General features: G+C 37.2%; 3 protein-coding genes across 3 annotated transcripts in view; all 3 read right to left on the bottom strand.

Annotated features, from left to right (window-relative positions):
• The window catches only part of sdc2 (syndecan 2), a 41479-nt gene extending 33201 nt beyond the window's left edge, over window positions 1-8278 (bottom strand). The window contains exon 1 of the mRNA XM_086063083.1: window positions 7872-8278. Coding sequence (XP_085919209.1) covers window positions 7872-7931 — 60 coding nt within the window. The 5' untranslated portion in view covers window positions 7932-8278. The remainder of the gene's footprint in view (window positions 1-7871) is intronic.
• Window positions 8279-10007: 1729 nt separating this feature from the next.
• ppp1r36 (protein phosphatase 1 regulatory subunit 36) lies at window positions 10008-16704 on the bottom strand. The gene is given in 10 exon segments (XM_086063339.1): window positions 10008-10056; window positions 12059-12150; window positions 13598-13719; window positions 13722-13792; window positions 14664-14860; window positions 15728-15794; window positions 15885-16016; window positions 16556-16591; window positions 16593-16650; window positions 16653-16704. Coding segments are annotated over 10 exon segments (876 nt in total).
• Window positions 16705-17551: 847 nt separating this feature from the next.
• Window positions 17552-20700, bottom strand: LOC147158017 (putative thiopurine S-methyltransferase). Its single transcript, XM_086062984.1, has 9 exons — window positions 20504-20700; window positions 19817-19928; window positions 19610-19702; window positions 19261-19393; window positions 19128-19180; window positions 18971-19045; window positions 18060-18145; window positions 17873-17917; window positions 17552-17783 (listed from the first exon to the last, which is right to left on the bottom strand). Exons 2-9 carry the CDS (start codon window positions 19921-19923, stop codon window positions 17665-17667), a joined length of 711 nt encoding a protein of 236 aa, XP_085919110.1. The 5' UTR covers window positions 19924-19928; window positions 20504-20700; the 3' UTR covers window positions 17552-17664.
• Between the last annotated feature and the right edge of the window lie 744 nt (window positions 20701-21444).

Below are 21444 nucleotides of genomic sequence, written 5' to 3'. Positions count from 1 at the left end.
TACTCAATGTTCCTTCGTGCGTTTTTTTTTTTATGCAATTTGGGTGATGGAATGGGAACGCCACTCTTTTGAGTACTGTACAGACACTGTCTGTCGCTATCAGTTTTAGAGCTGATCCAACAAGCCCGTACATCGGAGCGAGCACAGATGTGTGAAATGGGTCATTTGCCATTCTCCATGACAAATCAAGATGATGTCATAGCTTCGAAAAGACAGTACTCGTTTTTGGACAGTGAACAGAGCAAAAGTCAGTTCCACACGCAGCATTTGACTTTCTTAAACACAGCAACAGCACTCACGTGGACCAAGAACTGTAGTGACCTCGCTTTTATGCGCTTCTTTGACATGTCAGGACAATGAGGTAACGGCCATGTGTTTCTTATTTTGATGTCGACTTGCCCTACTTTCCGTTTCCAAGTATTTTCTTTTGTAAGCCCGTAGCAATGGTTAAAGTGATGAACAACATATAAAGAGAAAACACAGAATCAAAAATAAGTATCCATTAGACTACGTTACCTAGTACAATTGATTTGAATTAAGTATTTGGTGTATGTAAATAATATACATTCCTAATTTCCCATAGTTGTACCAACGTGGTTCATTTTCTTGGACACTTTTTCCACCTCACATAACAAATAGACAATCAGGTCCTGGTTTGGGAACTTATCACCCGCTTGCTCCCACTCTAACTACTTCTCCCAACCCAAACTGGCGGAAGGCAGGCTATAAAATCAGGATCAAATGGGAAAAAAGCAGACGTCCTGACACAAGGGTTTTCCCCACATTTCTTTTTGTCACAACACCCTCCACTAGCATGTTGCCACGGAAGTTTCCATTTGCTAAGCTAAATAAATGGAGAATAAGAGGGGAAGAAGGATCAATGAGTTGCTTTTCGAATGTACCACTCAGGAGGGGAAAAAAATCAAAGTATTTAATATCCCATGGAACATACTTTAAACTGTCATCAAAAGGAGAAAATATGGCATAACAAAGCCCGTATCACACTGAGGGGGAAACATTCGCAACGCTAGCGAATGTTGATTTCACGTCAGGATTTGTTCGCAATGTTTCCGAAGCATTCTTTAAACGTTCTCTAAACTGTTTTAAGGTTTTTTATTGTCATTTGGCAAACGTTCAGAGAACATTTCTTTAACATTCTCTAAACTGTTTTAATGGTTCTCTACACAGTCCTACCCTGCCTTCACGAGCTATGGGAAAGATGGACCTTACCACTCGGAATTTCTTACGAATAATTACGACCGAGTTCTGTTCAAGTGCTTTTGTTGTTATAGCAAAAAAAAAAAATACACATAGCAGCTGATGTACTCTTTGCTCATAAAACCGAACAATTATGGCAAATAATGAGTTGTGAAGGACAGGACATTAAATTGTGTATGCTATGTAATTGTGTAGATTCTAAAATAACCTGCTAGTGGACGTTAATGCCCTTAAAAGTGTTAATATTTCTTGCCATTCTCAAATCCTTCTGCGCTCTCCGCCATGTTGAAACTTCAGCTCGGAAACTCGGGTATCAAAATATATAGAAAATACGACACGAGGGGGCGTTCACGTGCAATTTTCTACTCGACATGTGGTATTTACCATAATTTCGTTACCACATGAAAGACAGTATTAATCCGAAACATTCTCTAAACGTTCTCTAAGCAGTTTTAATGGTTTTTTTGTTGTTGTCATTTTGTGAACGTTTAGAGAAAATTTCCTTAACATTCTCTAAACAGTCTTAATGGTTCTCTACACAGTCTTATTCCGATACTTTTTCTAAACGTTCTCTAAGCAGTTTTAATGTTTTTTCTTGTCATTTTGCAAAGGTTTAGAGAATATTTCCTAAACATTCTTTAAACAGTCTTAACGGTTCTCAACCCCGGTCCTCGAGTACCCCTATCCAGCCTGTTTTTCATGTCTACTTCAGCCAACACAGCTGAGGATCGTTATCAGGCTTCATACAGAGCTTGCTAATTAGCTGATTGTTTGAAACACCTGTGTTGGCTGTGGGAGACATGGAAAACAAGCTGGATAGGGGTACTCGAGGACTGCGGTTGAGAACCACTGCTCTACACAAAATCTTAATGGTGATTCTTGTTGCAAAGAAATTCTAAACATGTTCAAAATATTTTTCTTTTTTTTGTATCACAAATTGTACATTTTCAAAGTGTTTCCGCTCGGCTTGAAAGCTGATTTTTAAGTGTCATTATGCCAATTTTTGTTTTTGGTCAGTTTTAGCTTTGTCATGTTTTCCTTGTCCTTGTCTCTCGTTAGGTTATTGTATTCACCTGCGCTTCTAAAGCCGGTCGTTTGTGCCCTCCAATCAGCTCCCTCAGCCTCTTGTGGCTTGTCCAGGTGCTTCTCATTGTCTCGTCAGTTGCCTTGTATTTAGTTCCTTGCTCTCCTTCATTTCTTGTTAGTTCATTGTCCTTGTCATGTTCCTTGTCAAGTCTCTTTTTCCCAGTTTGTATAGTGTACCTAGTTATTTTTTGTCTTGTGTCAGTTCTGTGTTTTTGATCATTTGAAGTATCTTGTTTCCCTTTTTGTTGACTATTTGTGACTTGTGAGTCGTGTATGCACAAGTCCCTGTTAAAGTAAAAGCCCCTTTCCAATATGTCAGCAAGACGGACGATGCGAGGGAAAAGGGGGGCTGTATAGGAAAGCAAGCCCCTAACCAACGTGCATACCTCCAGCAGATGTTCATAAATCTACTGCACCCCCAAATGAAAGGAAAGAAATGAATACGGTGGAAAATATGACAGCAGCTGTGTGCCAGGGCTTGTAATGCCACAATCCAGGACAGTCTGTTTGTTTACGTGGCGGGCGGTAGAGGAAAATAAGATTACTGTGCAAGTCAAACTGAAACAATACTTTTAAGATCAATGTAAACATTTTTTTCTGACTAATTGGAAATCCAAATAGGTTTTTTTCTTAAATTGGACTGAAATGTTGAAACCAAACAATGAAGACTCATTTGTGATGTCATCTTTAATTGATGTTGCCATAAAATGACAAGGCTCCAAATTATTTTGTTCATTACAGAGCAGTTCAGCAAAAACAATGACTTCATTTGAGGAGCAGCTTTTACAATTTTGAGGGGAAATGTTTTGCAGGTTAATCCCATGGACATTAAGGGTTTTATTAAAAAATGAAAATATGACTATTTTTTTTTTCTTAAATTCACGATTTGTATTTGAACAAACCGCAGTGGGCCATTTTCAAACAAATATAATTTTCAGTTTAAACTTAAAATTTCAGAATGGGTAATATGGTCTTTTAGCAAAGCTCATTTTTATTTTTTATTTTTTTAAATGGAGCGCAATTTACTGTAATTTGATTTTGAAAACATTTATAAAGCGGACCACAAAAATCAGGACTCAGAATATTATAAATATTTCAGACTATATTAATTAGTATACTGTATAATTAAATATATATAATATATGTTTTCTACTTTTCTTTAGCACTATTGACCATAAGTTTCTCTCCAGAATCCAGATAATTATGAATTTCTCTCCTAATTAGTTGTTTAAAGTTGGATACGCTCAGCACTTATTTACATGTCAAGCGGTTAGCTTAGCAATATGGCTTCTCCATCTTCTATTGATTAGGCCTACTCCTCATCATCTCTTTATAGAAATAATATTTGTCAGAAATGTAGCTCATTAGAGGTGATGATTACTTACTTAGGAGCAACTTCACAAAGTGTTTAGCTGCACCAGCTAGCTCGTTGCTAGCGAGCTGGTGCGGCGTAAGTAGCAACTAGTAACAAGCTTGCCTCCCTTACTGAGGGAGTTAACATATGAAAACAGAGGAGCCAAAAGGTTAGAAATAAAGAAATTATATGGAGCTAATGGTTTAGCTAAGCTTTCAACTGTGCATGTAAACAAAATGACAGCTGGCAGAGAGATTCTAGTTTTCTTCTGGTGAAGTGATGAGACAGAAGCAGAGCAATGTAAAGGGACAGACAGGAACAAGACAATGAAGTCAACATGTTTGTGTAGCTGAGTGACAAAACAGGAGTTCATACTTGCACGTAAAAGTAAAGTGCTACTGCGTTCTCAGTGGTCTAGCTAGCAGGCCATTCTTCCTGCTTCTAGTCTCCATTAAAGATTGCATAACGCCTCACAGGCTGGGACCATGTGAATGCACCCCCTGAAGGTTTGGACGCCAGTGAGTAGATGGCTCCCCGCGGACTACCAACAACCGGCATCCCATGTGTCAGTGGCGTATTTATTCGAAAGAAACGAAAACAGCGCGAAGGAACACAATTACAAGCACGGAACGGGCGAGGTGGGGGGTGTCTGCATCTTCAGTTTGATGAGTTCTGGGTTAATGCAAAATAAAAGAACATCATTAAATATACAACAGCAGAGGCTGCAGCCACAGTGCAGCATCTGGCTTCTTTTTGTACGTGACAGCATGCGCTTTCATTTCAATCCTCCGTCAGAACGTTTATATAACAAACTTTTTCCGAGCTGGTCATCTTGTGTCCTTGTATAATTGCCGTTTTATAGTCTTAATGAAACAAGAACATTTTAAGAGCCGTAGAGAATAGCCTTCCAATAAATCTATGCAATATTTGTTATAATAAATAATATAATAATATATAATAATAAAAAAATAATGAAATTTAATAACAATAATAATAAATATAATAATATATATGTCATTCACAATATTTTATTTGCAAGTTATTTTTTCCTAGTGCATCGGAGAGTTAAATGGAAGTTCAAGCGTGCAGGGCTCATTTCATTACCACCAAACCAGCAGACACAAAACTATCATTTAAGCCAGAAAATGAAACTTGAACACTCCTTAGGGGCAGAGATAATACATTCATCACAAAACAAAGCATGTAACTTTTCAAATGTGGGTTCCGTACAAGGCCTATTCACCCTTTAACATTAGCGATAAGCTCCTCTTTTTTCCTTTTTAACAAATTGAAGGTCGTTTCATAGTTTATCACAGCAATCTGACCTCATCTGCCCTTTTGAGAAAATTGCTGAGAACTTTCACCTTCAGACTGTTCACCTCAAGACTGCCTCAGTCTTAAAGGGGATGTCAAACCATTTATTTTTTTTGACAATATTATGTTCTATGCAGCCCCACTGGTCTGAATATGGTATTCTGGTTAGTATTGCATTAGTGGAATATGAGTTAAGCAGCAAAATCCAGCCGTTTTTATCTATCTCAGGGGGCGGCCATTTTGTCACTTGCTGTCGATTAAAGATGACATCACAGTTGCTCAGGTCTCAGGTAACAACCGATCACCGCTCAGCTTCAGAAAACAGGTAAGCTATGATTGGTCGTTGCCTGAGTCCTGAGCAACATTGATGCTATCTTCAGTCGACAGCAAGTGGCAAAATGGCCGCCCCCTGAGATCAGAAGTGACAAATCCAGGCCTAGAAAGTAAAAAGTAAAAACTCTGCCACAGTTTGGCTTTGGCCCCTGATGCCTCCCTAGCCGGTAAACGAGCACAATGAGAGCTAGTTAGGGAGCTATCTAGCTAGCACCTGAAAGTAAAAACCCTGCCACAGTTTGTCTTTAGCCCCTGATGCTAGCTAGTTAGCTCTTATGGTGCTTATTTACAAGTACCAGCAGGTAAATGAGCACCATGGGAGCTAGCTAGAGAGCTAGCTCGCTAGCTAGCACCTGGGGCTAAAGCCAAACTGTGGCAGGGTTTTTACTTCCTAGACCTGGATTTGCCACCTCTGCCTGAGATGGATAAAAACTGCTGGATTTTGCTTCATAACTCATATTCCACAAATTTAATATTAATCAGAATGTCATGTTTAGACTAGTGTACTGCTACAGTACCTTGGAAGTCAGTCATACGTCAGTTGCTATCAGTTTTAATGAATACGTGATCAAACAAGTGGAAATTGGTTCAGCTGACTCCCCAATGTCCTAAACATAAAAAACAAACACCTAAGCCTTTCCAGCGTTTCCTTTCAAAACATGACAAAAATTACAAACCGTAATGTTTAATGAGTGGGAAACATTTCAGGTCAGTCCTACTACAAAACCCACGCCTTAATTGTTGCCCTTATTCATAACAAAATATCAATAGCTTACAGTGATCATTTGAAATCAAATTATCTTCCTCAACATACCAAGACAACCAGTAAGGGTAGAAAGTCTAAGAAGATGCCAAAACCTGGTCGGATTTACCAAATGATTTGGACCTGAAAAAGTGAACTTGAAATTGATGTTTAAACTGATCCTATACGCTTCAGTTATGAGAAAATAGCCTTCAATGCCGATAACTCAAGGGGCTGTTCCATGGGATTTGCTAATTAAAAGACAATCATATGAGCCGAAAGCCGGTTATCTACAACTAGTCGACAGTTGTGCCAAATGAGAATCAATGTCATGTGTCAAGTGGCAGCGGGGCCTTTCGGGGACACTGATAAAGAGGAGAGTGATATTGATGAGGTTCAAGTGTGTGTGATGTATTTGCAAGACATTCTATTGTATGTAAGTCCAGAAGGAAAAACAAGATTTCCTCCAGGTCCGAGGTTGCGTGTACACTTACATGAAATCCATTACTGGAACAAATATTTGTGCAATGTTGTCAAATAGAGACTGTGACCGTCACATGAGCGCAACACCAGGTCAAAAACGACGAGTAACGTAACCATGTAAAAACATACAACAAAGGGTCATTAAGTGTTTGATGTGGTTAATTGGACCGGCAGTTCTGACACAGGCAATGGGCCAGGCGGCAAGTCACAACCCACGGGGAAACAACAGGAGGGGGAAGGCAGTAATGACAGGGGCAGCACATGATGGTGCCAAAATCTGTCGCTGCAACCTAGCGGGCTAATTTGTAAACACACACACACACTTGGAGGCAAGATTACGTGCGAAAAGGGGTTAAAAGCAATTACATAAAGCTACGATGAGGCAACTTTTGAGGAGGTGGAAATCTGATGGGCACTCGCAAATAATATCAATGCAAGAGATGGACAGGAAATAGTAATAATCAGTTTGAATTGACACTATTATAGCGGAACATTATATCAGTTCATAAAAAATAAATGTGTACAGAATTTTGCTCTTTTTTGCCATTTGTACTGTATTTAGCTTATTTTTTCTTTTTCTTTTGAACTATTATTGAATCAATCCACAACATTACATTTTGAAACATTCTTTAGCAAAATTTTCTAACATCATATCTATTCGTTTGAAGGGCAGTAAGTAAAATAAACAAATAAAAAATTCAATAAAAAATTCAACCGTCTCTGGATATTTATACAACTGAAGCTTCATGAAAACAAACACACATTTAAGAGATTCAGCAACTTATTGCTTTCTTACTGTTGATTAATTTGAAAGAGTTAAATATGAATTTTTATTCCAAAAGACAAGACAAAAATCTGGGTGAGGATTTTGATTTTTTTTTTTTTGCTTGTGAATAAAAAAACTTTGCACAATGAATAACAAAATTGGTTAAATATTCAAAATTAATAATCATGCTTAAAATTGGATTTACTCTTTTTCTGACGTCACATTCCCAATAGCACGTGACGCCTTGATTTTTGCTGCTTAGAAATCAGCATCCAAGAAGGTTTTTAACTTGAAACGTGACTAAGACCTTCTAAAAGTTTTTTTTTCTTATTTTAAAAGCACATGGAGGAACATTAACGAGATTTAAAAAAAAAAAAATGTTTTACACTTTTTAGCTCAACACCCGATTTTCTGTTAATAATATTCACATGTATGCTTCGTTATCAGACTACCTAAAAGCAATGTATATTTCCCATCCGGGAGTTAAGAAAACGTGGGTCTTGAGTTGCCCCCAAGTTGCCTTCTCCCCGCAACCCTTAACTGAACACCCGTTTTAGAGCTCTGAACAAACTTACCCTTTCCCCAGAGAGGTAGACTGCCAAGCCGAGGGTCAAAATGAAGCAAACGTTCCTCATTATTCCGTTTTTTTGGTAGCCCGTTGCAAAGCAAGCCAAATGCCGTCTTTTCTCCGTCCCTACTTCGCCTCGCTTTGCACGTCTGGCTCCAAACTCCTGTCGTTTCTCTCGTGGGACCACTACCGGATACGTGTTGCGTTTTTTTTTTTTGTTTAATTCCCACACTACTGCTTCTCAGAATACTCGTTGACTTTGTTTCGTTGACCTATAGTTGGTAAATAAGACAAATACATGCAGAAAGAAAGCAGGGATTAATAGCGAAGTCCTCTGCGCGCTGCCTTGGTTGGTAAAATCCACACGAGACACGAGACACGTCGCTCGAGCTGCTCTCTCTCTCTCTCTCTCTCTTCTCTCTCTCTCTCTCTCCCTCCCCACTCTTTCCCTCTCTCTCTTTCCCTGTCCCGCGCCACCTCAGAGCGCACAAATGTGAAACACTTGCGTGTGTTTACGACTAAAGTAGCAGAGTTACGGCACTGTCAAATTGTTTACATTACACGTCCGTTTGCAAATTAATGACGGTTGTTGTATGGTTGGTTGAAAGAGTAGGCCTACCACCATATTTGATTTGATTGCACATTTGGGCCAATGACTGATTAATGGTTATATACAACCAAATGTTTCATTACTCCAAAGCAATATTGTAATCCTATATCTTTGTGTTGGTAATGTTACTATTTATTAGTGGGTAAGCAGCACTCAATTATTGTATCTGCATAATCAGTCGCATTGAGTCGAAACATTTATGTGCAATGCCTCACCCTGCTGGTGAATTCAAATCCTACACCTAAAAGGATCCATAATAATAATAATAATAATAATAACAATTTGACAGAAATGTAGCCATGTACATACATATAAGTAACAACTCAGAAGCACGAATCTTCACCAGTAACCTTAAGTTGCAAGTGGGCATAGACTGTAATTGATGATGTCACACTATCTCATTTCTAATTGGTCAAACTAAGAGTGTTACAACTGTCCCTTTGTTACAACACTTCCCGGCCCCTCCAAAGAGTCATTCCAGAATTAGAGGACATTTTACACCCCACCCATCAAATTTTAAATAATCCATATACAAAATACTAAAACATGCAGTTTCTCGAGAAATGTTCTTGTTCTGAAATCAAATCTTAAAAAAATAAATAATAATAAAAAATACAAAAAGGAAAAAAAGAATACTTAAAAAATACCAAATAAGTCTGGAGTGCCCCATAAAATAAATGTAAATGTATTTTCTTATTTTTTATATTATTTGTTTCATTGCTGTCTCTTGTCTCTCTTGCAGGAACGTTTGTTATAAAATAGCTTTTTTTTCATACCAGTTAGCCTTTATTGAAAGTCTCACTCTACCTCATGCAACCCTGTTATGCATATGATCATAATAACACAATTATTTACTTATTCATTTTAATTTACATGAGCAAGCTTGTCCTCTTGATCAGCAGTAACAGTAGCAGCATGCGTCCAGATTTGCAACCGCTACCTGCAACACCTCTACACGGGGCTGCGCTACATTAACAGGGTTGCGATAAAAAAAAAATGGTATCATTGATTTGTAAACTGAGCGAATCAAGCCTTTACCTTTTATCGGTGAATATGCAGCAGAAAATCAGAAAAGCGAAGGTTTATTTTTCAAGAATTTTGAAGCCCAAATTCTGGAATGACCCATTATTATTATTATTATTATTTTACACAAAAGTAACAAGTTGGGTTGATAAAGTAAGTAACAAACAGATTTTTTTTTTTAAAGAGGAACAAATGGAGAAAAATAAATAGCGAGGTTGCACAGTACTTGCACAGTAATACGAGGGATTATGATTTTAAACACAAATAATTATTCAGTTGAGTTCGGTGTGAATGAATGAATCAATGAATGTACATATTTGGAACATGTGATGCAATACTAAAACAAACAAAAGCAAAAGGAGTAAAAATAAATAAATTCAGGCGTCAAACAGAACTGTGACACAGGGTGTCTTGGATCTCTGTGAGGTTGCAACGATATCGCAAGACTATCAAGGCATTCTGGAACAAACTGTGCTGCCTAATGTCAGACAGTTTGACCTCATTCAAAGGTCACGGGTCCTCCAACAGGGTAATGACTCGAAGCGCAAGGTAAATGCAGCTAAGAATGAACAATTACAAAACATTGGAGTATTTCTAAAAGCCCTGATCTAAATCCTATTCAACATTTGTAGAAGGAGACACATATAATTTATTTATATTACATTTTCATTGATTACGATTCAAGTTATTTCACCAAACACTGCACTTTTTTCTTTCTTTTTTTTCTTGGATAGACAGTAAATTGCAGACCAATCTGAGCAATTCTAAGCACGTCCACCTGACTTAAAATAATACATGAGGCACAAAAGCCAAAGCATAAAAAGTGAAAATAAATGTACCTCTTGCCCTCCAGCATTCAAGCCTGCCACAGCTAGAAATATGAAAAAAGCAATCTAAGTTGGACGGTTTAGTCAACTTTAATAATTGCAATTTTTGCTGATATGAGATAGGAACCACTCAAACACTGTCCAACAGAATCCTTTCGAAAGAATATGAGCAATGTTTATATCATAAAATATGAATTTTCTCGGGATTAAAACATTGTGTCCTGAATAAGTATAGCCAATCGATGGATCAGATTGCACCCGGTCAAGTGCTCATTTATTAGGGAGTTGAGGACAAAAAAGGAACTGCCAATGGGGAGTAATCACACTTTTTTTTTTGACTGACGTATTTGCAAGTACATTTGAACGTTCTTGAAAATATGTTTAAACTTATTTACAAGTACATACGTACTTGTAGGCTAATTGCTTTTAAACTGAGGCAGAAACATGTCCCAAATGCCCAATATAAGTATACAGTAGATTGTTCAACTGTCTTCCGCATGAGTCTTATGATCTGTGCGATGTTGACCATGCAGACGTAATTACGCCAAACGAAGTCCACAAAGCTGTTATTAAACTGGCAAGCTGTACTGAAAACTTTAATGTATAGTTTTATTGGTAGACTGGAAAAGTCTCAAAATAAAATTTTGCTGTCACTCACGATTATTGGATGTAGTGAAATCCGCTACCAGGCAAACATATGGAAACACTGGTACGCCTGTCTTCTTAATGTGTAACTGTATAATTTTAAATCTTTGTATGTTTTTGGGGGGGTCTGGAATAAAATTTTATTGAATTAAAATTATACCAATTCGCTTGAAAATTCAATAAGACAAATGCTATAACGCATAATTATTTATTTTTTTATTAATAAATTTTTTTATTTATCCATTTATTTATTCTTTTTTTAATTTATCCATTTATTTATTCTTTTCTTTTCTTTTTTACTTGTGCATGCACAAGTCAGTACCCTGTAGCATTATATGGGAATTTTTAGCATTCAGCCAATAAGTACGTTCAAACGTAAATGCTATATTAAAAAAAACTGCATTATTATGATTATTATTAATTAATTTATTTATTTCATAATTTTAACTTGTGCATGTGTAAGTCAGTGTGCCCAAAAATCGATTCTAATAAGAATCGCAATTCTCATTGAATACGATTCAGAATAGATTTTAAATGTCCCAAAATCGATTGTATTTCAATTGTTTTATACTGTCTTCCCTTTGTTTGTGTGTGCCTTTATTGGGAGCGCTGTTCATGTTGTTCTCGATTTGGCCACTTAGGGACAGTGTGGTTCCACACGGTCTGATACACTGTTAAGTTGTAGCCACATTAGAGAGTAGAAGGAAAAAGTCACGATCAAGTTATTCCAATAAAAGTTGTTTTTTTGCAATGTGGAGCTGTTCCTCTGAGTGATAAAAGTGCCGCGAGTAGAGCACTATTTAGCATTAGTGAGTCTGATTGGAGTAGATCATTACGATTCTATAAATTGAAGCAAAAATCATTGTCAATCAAATCATTTAGAATCAAAAATCGTTCTTAATCAAAAATCGATTCTGAAATGAATTGCACACCCAAAAATCGGAATCGAATCGAATTCCCACCCCTAGTCAGTACCCTTGCATTAGATGGGAATTTTTATCATTCAGCCAATAAGTACGTTCAAACGTATTTGCATGCAATGTATTTGCCAGTCAAAAAATGTTTACTCCCCCATTGGCAGTTCCACACTTCCGCAGTAGAGGATGGCGGGCAAAGAGGAAAGCAATTACCCGGTACCAGGTTTTGCTTGACCTCATCAAGTGGTTCATCCTCTCTGACCTCTGCAGAGAAAATCAGATAAATATGTTAACCGTATTGGGTAACAGTCAACTGAAGAGAGCGTAAGAAAGTTAATTTTAATCAAGCGAAAGTGTAATTTTGGAAAGTAATTAAAAATCTAGGGACCCAACCCCCAAGCTACTCCGGCTTTGTGTCCTTGTCGTTTTCAAAGGGCTTAACACTACTCCTGGTGTCCCAGATTACGCAGCCAATTAGGACGAAGGCAAAGCTCCTTCTGCCTGGTCAGAGAGTGGCGTGGTGTGTGTGCGTTTGTGTTTTGTCCGTGCGTGCATACTTGGGAGCTTACATAAGTTGAACAATGTAAATATTACCAGGTCTTGCTTATTGGACTGTTGAGGGATGTACAGTACAATATATATATATATTGCATCTTTCACACTATATAGGTCATCAGACTTTATCAGGTGCTATGGCAACAGGGATCACGCTCAAATTTAAATGCATCTATTGTATATTTAACAATGTCAACAAGGATACATTACATTAAAAAAGAATGCTGGAATAAACCTTTCTGTTAGCACATGCCATTAGTGTGATTCTCTGGTTAATCATCCAAATCGCAGAGGTGGCAAATCCAGGTCCACAGTTTGGCTTTAGCCCCGGGTGCTAGCTAGCTCCCTAGCTAGCTCCCCGAGTGCTTGTTTGCCTGCTAGGGAGCCTGCCTGAGTTTGGCTTTAGCCCCAGGTGCTACTTAGCCTGCTCCTTTGTGATTTTGTCGGTATTTATACTCCGTTCCAGAAGGGTGTGCTAAAAAAAAATTATATGGGAATCCAGTTCCAGAAAGTAAAAACCCTGCCACAGTTTGGCTTTAGCCTCAGCTGCTAGTTAGCTAGCTCCCTAGCTAGCTCCCCGGATGCTTTTTTTTTTTTACCTGCTAGGGAGCTAGCTAGCTAGCACGAGGGGCTAACGACCAACTGTGGCAGGATTTTTACTTTCTGGACCTGGATTTACCCTCTCTGCCAAATTGTTACGTCTTCTTCTTCTACTTTGTGGAGCAATGTCCTTTGTTTGAAGTGTTTCAGAGGCATGTACAGAATTCCAATTCTGGAAAGGAAAGGAAAGATGAAAAAAAAAAATCTTCATCAAGCAACAATACCCATCATAAAGAAATCATATATAATTTGATAAAAATAAATATAATGAATACCTGCTCAGGTTACGCCCAAAGTTTTTTGTGACTCCAACTAATTCCAGACAACCACAAAGCCAAGTGCATTTATATTCATGTCCTTCTTTTAAACTATTTAGTCAACTCATTGTCTTATTTATTGCATCACGCATGGCTCCAAGACCTTTGAAAAGGAGTTTGGGAAGATGACACCATAACAAATTTGCATTTATTTATTTAATTTTTTATTTATTTTAATTAAAGTGATGCCAAACAATTTGCTTTGTTACATTGTTTTTGTATGTATGGACCTGCCTGACATTGGCCAGCTGCTGTTTAAGTTCCTCTATCTGGGCCTTGTTGTCATAGCGTCCAGCCTGCATTGGGCTCAGCCTTGTAGAACGGTTGCAGGGAAAAAGGTGGGGTGATTGTTCTTTTGGTGTGGCAATAAAGACACCATCGGGGGGGAGCGCTAATTAACTAGGCTGCTTAGTGGTGGATGTCTCTGGAACACCCTGGATGAAAATTAGAAAAAGAGGCATGAGTCCAATTAATTGTGTATGTATGTACAATGTAGTGCTGTCACTATCGAATGTTTTTATAATTTAATTTTAAATAAAAAAATGTCTCCAAGCGATTACTCGATTATTAAAATAGTTACTTTAGTTAATTACTTGCCAACAGAGGTGGTAAATCCAGGTCCAGAAAGTAAAAAAACCCGCCTCAGTTTGGCTTTAGCCCCAGGTGATAGCTAGCTAGCTAGCTCCCCATGGTGCTCGTTTACCTGCTAGGAAGCTAGCTAGATAGTGCCTGGGGCTAAAGTTTGGCTTTAGCCATTGATGCTAGCTAGTTAGCTAGCTCCCATGGTGCTCGTTTACCTGCTAGGGAGCTAGCTAGCTAGCATTAATGGCTAAAGCCAAATTGTGGCAGGCTTTTTACTTTCTGGACTTGGATTTGCCACCTCTGCTTCTCGATTAATTTTGACAGCTCTGGTACAATGCTGCTTTTTTTCCTTTCTCAAATATATCAGCATTCAAGATATTCCTCAATTTACTTAGCAACTCTGTGGCACGTCTACATTATTTCAAATTCATCAGCTACACTCCATTCTACCCGATTAATTTGAGCTCCAGCTCAAGAATTGAAGCGCATCGATGCCTCAATTGTAATCTTCTCACTGTCTGCTTGACAGCTGGAAATGGTGTTGCAGCGAATCCAAATCATGTTTTCTACACCGGGCACACGCGTCATGCCGCGCTTTTGATTTACCCCCCAACTTGTGAACGTGAACAAACACTTTGCCTCTGATGACTCACAATGTTGTGCCTGCGGGAGCAAAGTGACTACTAACAAGATGTGCTGGCACTTTTAAAATGCAGTTTGTACCGTTGCTTGCATGTGACCTTTGGGTTGTCCACCATGCCCAATGTCGCATCTCCATTTTGAGCATCTTTACATTTCCTCCTTACAGCTGTTTTAAAGGTGTCTGAATACAAAAGACGGCCTACTTCCTCTTGGATGTTCGTCATGTACCTCCTGCCAAACGCCACCCAGGCCACAAAGCAGAAGAAGCTGTATAAGCACTGAAAAAGGGATAGCAAGTAGTTATGTTAGTCAAAAGAAAAAGGGGATATTAGACCAATATTCACTGTCTTTCAGTTTTGGTGTCTGTAAGGCAAAGCACGACTGAATTCTGACTTTCAAATCGTATCTATGTAGGACCAAAATTGCCAAAATTAACATTGAATAAATACATAAATAAATGACTAAAAGTGAAAATAAAAACGGATACAAAAAATATCAAATTTAAAAATTAAATGCAAAAAATAAATATACATGGAAATAAAAACAACAACATTTTGTATTGATTGTTTGTAGTAATCTATCATCATTATTTTTTTTATTAGGAAAACATACATTTCAGGAGTTTACCACATTGTACTTGACAATGTCAAACATTTTGAGTTGACAACATCCTTTATTTTTGAAGCTGCTGAAAGAGCCGAGTGGTATATCTCATTCAAAAGGACCCATACAGTAAATCAAAGGCCTGACAGGTGATATATTGCTGACCTTGAATCTCCTCAGCCGCTTTTCCCCAATCATAAACAATACTCAAGAGATTGTTTTCCTTTAATGGCTGAGCTATACAAAACTTTTTTTTTTTTATTATCAGCTTCACCAGTTGTCTTCTGGCTGTTCTAAAAACAAACTATTTCACTGTAAACCAGAATTTTTTTTATTGAATTGCTGCTATTTTTATCATGTGTGATAATGCGCAATAAATGATTACATCCATTAGGTAGTTCTTTTTTTACTATAAATCTGTATTTTTTGCCACAGTTTTGACGTCGGTTTGAGCTAACTCAGTCATAAGTAGATTTTTGAAAGCAACTACAGTATGTAGAGAAACAAAGCACATGGCCAATCCATATTTATGTGACTGTCACAGAGGACTCTAAAGTGCACATAACGCATGTAGAAGCCATTCTGCCCTTGTAAACTGACATCTGGCCCCTAAAGAATTAAAAAACATTTTTAGGAAATAATAGGTTTGGGTTGAGGATTGGGTGATTTATTGAGTGTGTAAAAAAATAAAAATCCCACTTATGATATGCACGATGAGGATACTGTGCCGCATCCAGGTCCATGATCAGACTCTCGTAACGCACAGCCAGCATCTTCTAGGCAATATCCTTTTTAGTTAAAAGTCTTTTCCATGTTCTGTGGAGTTCCAAGCTGATACGTGGCAAAGGAGAAGACATACATACTAACTCATTCACTGCCATTGACGGCTATAGACGTCAAAAATTAATTTGATCTATTTCTATTAGTTTAACATTTTTTTCCACTTTTGTTAACAAGAGTATGAAAACCTAGAATTGTTTTTTAATGTACTATTAGAACAGATACAAAATGTGTGATTAATCGTGAGTTAACTATTGAAGTCCTGCGATTAATTATAATTTAAAAATTGTAATCGCCTGACCCGACTTAAAGATTATAAAAAATTTGGGGCGTCAGGCGAATACAATTTTTAATCGTAATTAATCGCATGACTTCACTAGTTGACTCACAATTAATCACAAATTTTATATCTGTTCTAAATGTACAATAAAAAACAAAAGGTTTTCATGAATCACTTCTAGTATGGCTGTGTGGTGTGTCATTTGTTTGAAGTGTAACTTAAGTAGAGCCATAAAACAGACGGGGGTTGGTAAAAAGAGCAGCCACTGTTGTATCATTTGTATTTTTTTTTATTTGTACGACAGAAATACTGACGTTTAACATCAGCCACAGTGACGTAGTCACCGTTTCTGTAGCACGGATGACCTGTATGCATCCAGACGGACGCGACTCAATTTCCTGTCCTCTGGCGCCCCCTATTGTTCAAAATGCAGACGTCAGCCAACCTGAGCAGAATCATGGGAGATTCACCCCCAATGACACAATATTAATTTCCACATAATAGGATTAAATACCTAATTATTTAAATTTGAACCTAGCATTCTGACCTCAGTTGAAATTTTTTTTTAAACGGCCATGCACTTTTTTTCTTCACATTCCCTTCTTTTTCTTCTACAGGGCTATTAGTTTTGCAATAACGTGACATATTATTATATAGCATTACAGTACTATGAATCGTTTGGATCCTCTTTATTCACCTAATAAACTCCAAAGCGCACTCATCTGTAATCCAGAACCAAACTCGATCAGTTTGCCACCTACCATAATGTACGTACATCAAGGTTTCGGTTTACGTTTTACATTTAATAGTTAAATAGTCCGAACATGGGTATATTACCTTCCCCGTATATGCAATATATTGATGTTTTTTTTTTTAATGCCGCATCTCTCCCCTCTACTTGTTTAAACTCTGTAACCAGGCAACAACCAATTGGAGGTAAGTTGGTTATGCACCCCCTCCCCTTGCTACGTGGTAAAAATGTTCTTCTTTTGTTTAGTTTCACAGTTTGTCTGTGTCCCTGATAATTATTTCGAAAACAAATTAAATAAGTGCTGTCAGAACGAAGAAGTAACAAAGAAGGTTGATAATTGGGAAAGATTGATTGAATTTGTTTGACAATTATACAGAACACATCTTTTATCTGCTGTTCTACCCCACTGAAAAATAAAATCACAATAATCTACATTAGTAAACAATAATAATAAACTTTAATAATACATTTTATGTCTGGAAAGTCTTGTATTGGATTTCATAAATTGGGCACAGTATACTTCATGTGGCGAATGAGCATAGTACATACACATCATATGGAAGAGAGACTTTATTTAAATCAACATATTTAACTAAATTTGTATCATCGTCCTGATCATGTTCCACATGGTCTGCAAAAAAAAAAAAAAATATATATATATATATATATTAACTAATTTTGGGAGTGATGAGGTGCAGTTGCTCAATCATGTAGTTTACACCCAAAGCCCGGTGTCGGTCTTCTGTGACATTCTCAGATAGAATCTGCTCTACTTTGCAGCGTTTTCCTGGAGAAACAAATAAATAATTTGAAAAAATCAATCATCTCATTTAGTACTGAAAGGACAAATATCTTTGAAGTTGATTTCGTACTCACCAAAAAGGCCATGCACTTGCTCACCGGGCACAGCAAAAGGGGGGCCTGAAAGTTGGTGCGGAATATTTCTTCAGTTTAACAAATAGCAACTCAAACAAGCATCATCGATTCTGTGTTTTACTATTTTAGAGAGAAATATTTACTTTTTTCTGACAGAGAACCAAAAATAAGGATGGAAGGACGTTACCGTCATAAAGTTCCGGATTGTACATCAACGTGGACAAAAGGTATCTGCAGTCATTGGCCATCAAAGAAATGATGAGAGAAGCATATCTATGGAATTGAGATATGACAGAATGTAATTAAATGACTTGAACATCATGACATTGTTAACACTTTTTTTTTTTTACATGTTGGTGCCAGACGGTATTGCACTAAAAAAGAAACAGTTACCGATAGGTCAAAAATGACCCAAATTTGGTCAAAAAAGGACCAACGCTTTTTAAGAACTCAAATCTTTTTGAATTTGAGGTTAAATTAATAACCCACAAGGCAACCAACCATATTTTGGGGTGTTGTTGTGTACATTGTTCCATGTATCTGCGCTATAAAATCAGTTGGGTCAAAAATAACCCAAATTGGGTCAAAAAGAAACCAACACGGCTTTTTGGAGTATTCACTTAACCCAAAAAGTTGGGTCAAATGAATAACCTACAAAACTAAAATATTTTGGGGGGGCTCATTTCATTTTTCATTTATCTCATTTCATTTGTGTACTTATACTCTAAAAACACTTGGGTCAAAAATAACCCAAATTGGGTCAGTTGCGTTAAAAAAAAACAAAGAAAACAAATCAATTGGATCAAAAAGGGGCTGGCAACTTCCTGGATTATTCATTTAACCCCAAAAACTTGGGTCAAAATGAATAACTCACAAAATAATCTTTGCACACACACACACACAAAAACACAAATGTAGTTGTTTTCGTTTAAAACAATCCAAAAAGTTGTGTTTCGTACCAGACAACCCAAAACACTTCATTGTGTATTTTAGTATAAATATATAACCTAAAAATTGAGTTATTGACCCAATTTTACTGTTTTAGTGTCGGTTTTATATATAACGATGAAAACCTTCATCTAAGATTCGCGGTCTTACTTTTCTCTGTCTCTTGGGTTAATGGCCACGAGAGATCCTCTGTCCCAAATAGCCCCAAACTGACCTACAACTGAACTGTGACAAACAAAGATTGGTTGGAACTTTCCAAAAAGAAAATTCTAACATTTTGTAAATACTTTACACACAACATACTTACCTAGTTAAACTGTACAGATCGCAGTTATACAAGGAGATGCTCTTCTCTGAGTTCTGTGGAATAAAGTGTATGTGATTGCATGGCATTAAAATGACATAATCAATTTCAAATTAGACACCTAAAATGGACTTACCCTGAAGACTTTGGCTCCAGGTATAGCAGGGACGGCCTCCTCGCTGTATGTCAAGTTATTCTCCACAAAAAACTGTTGAATGGCTTTTTCAGCAATCTCTACTCCAACCACTGAATGGCCCATGTCTGCTAGCCTGGGATGCACATTGAAATACAAAATATATATAATGTCTTTGAAATGTTATGATCATAGTAAACACTGGTCAAAAACTGCACTTGAAGAAACAATCACATGGTTATGCTTGGTTTCTTAAAGGGGTGAAAAAAAGCTACAGAACTGATAAACAGTGGCTAAAGTAACCCATGACTCAATACTTGCTTTTAGAATACAATAGTCCGATTTTATTTACCACTTCATATCCACAGCTTTCCCACACAAAGGGAAAAAAAAGCGGACTCCTGTTCGTTCGGCCAAAACTTTGTCAATTTTACTTTCCAGCATCCTGCAAAAATAGAACAAAATGAAAAATTCATCATGTATACATTATGTAATGCAAATAAAGTCATGTTCGCCCCATACATTCCTGAAAACTGTGATTCCACAGATACAATCTTACTCATGTACTTGTGGCTTATGAAAGCCAATTTTGTTTTCATCCCAGCGCTTCGCCCATTCTTTGAGGTCAACGACCCGATCTTCCTGAGTCTTCAGCATGTCGCTCATGATTACTGCGTGACAGAGAGCAGATAATGAGAACAAGTGTCCAGACACTCACTGGCCACAACATTAGGTACTCTACATTTGCACTATCTAATAGAGAATACACACAAGAGCTGTATAAAAAAAAAAACAACAATAAAGTGAAAATGATCGATTTTAATGGCAGAATCTGTATTGTGTATGTTTAACTGAAATGCACTGTATTTCATGATACTTTAACTGAACATTTCTCATTAAACGCAATTAAACATTAACACAACATGGACCTCCTTATGCATGTTGAATTTGAAAGCATTTACTTGGCATTATGACTTGTTAAAACTTAACTTTAAAGCACCCTGCCTGCAATGCCAAAGGTCAAGGAGACCACAAATCCCCACAATGAGTGAGCTATTGAAAAATGTGGCGATTTTCTGACAACAAAATGTTTCATGACTTACGTCAGAACAGACTGGTGTACAATTTATAATCCAGCAGCAATACTAATACTTTATTGAACACTTTAAGAATGAAGTGAGCTTTCTTGTCAGAGGTAAAGCATTTATACTATTGTTTAGACTTGTATATTTACATAATCACTTACCTGATTACGGTACTGTATTTCCAAGTAGAATGCCGTTGTCAGATTTCCTGTGTCGTTGAACGTGTGGTAGATTCAGGCTACATTATGCAATAATTCCACGCTTTTACTTGTCTGATAGGCAACCGATGTCAGTGCTAACGTATGAGACGCATGAGCCTGTCACGCTAAACTTCGGGGAAAAAACATCGCATTTTACTTCTGGTTTAGGAGGAGCCTGCTGCTGCGTTCACAACGGTGGGAAATAGGGTAAATATTCTGACCATGCGGCCGGGAAATATCGTTATTATCTAAATTTCAAGCGAGCTTCAGCAAACCAGCCCCCCTTAGTGACAGTGTGCGTCAAGTCTGCTGCCAGCATACGTCCGTAAAATTTAGGGCAAAATATAGTCTACATGTGTAAATGAGCTATTATGCATGAATTTGTATTTACTTTAATTTTTATGTTTAAAAAAAACTTTAAAATGGTGAAATATATCTTGATTTAAATGTAACATTGTAGAATTTATTTGCAACTTTAAACAGAATTTTTTTTTCAAGTGGTTACATAAGCTTGATTATTTTCTGACTTCTCAGCGAGGCCCATGGTAGTACTTTCTAGGGGGAATTATTTTAAATGTTAACTATGACATTTTTGGGGGATGAAAAATTAAAAATTATTATTAATATTGCATTATTATTGCCCAAATCATCTCATCATGTGGCTATTCACGCTTACTAAATTTGTATCCACTCTTGAACCGATTATATGCAACTCTACCCCTAGATGTCACTTTTTCTCCAAAATGTATTTTATTATTTCTTTATTTGGTCGGAGAATTTGAGAAGTTCTCAATTACCACATAAAGATAAAAAAATAAAAAAATCTAATCTCTGGCCTTGTGTGAGTTTGTTCTCCCCGTTGCTTGCACAGTTAAAAAATATATGCATGCTAGATAAATTGA

The sequence above is a fragment of the Leptonotus elevatus genome, chromosome 19 (assembly GCF_054856555.1).
Source record: "Leptonotus elevatus isolate MCC_2025b chromosome 19, RoL_Lele_1.0, whole genome shotgun sequence".
NCBI lineage: Eukaryota > Metazoa > Chordata > Actinopteri > Syngnathiformes > Syngnathidae > Leptonotus > Leptonotus elevatus.
This window is presented reverse-complemented; position numbering and strand designations above follow the sequence as displayed.

Bases quoted from the DNA above. Each gene is read 5' to 3' on its own strand.
- LOC147158017 (XM_086062984.1), bottom strand. From the start codon at position 19,923: ATGAGCGACATGCTGAAGACTCAGGAAGATCGGGTCGTTGACCTCAAA. The intron at 19,394-19,609 runs GTAAATAAAATC...TGTGCATCCCAG, and splicing joins AAAGCTGTGGATATGAAGTG to GCTAGCAGACATGGGCCATT. The intron at 19,046-19,127 runs GTAAGTATGTTG...TGTTTGTCACAG, and splicing joins GATCTGTACAGTTTAACTAG to TTCAGTTGTAGGTCAGTTTG.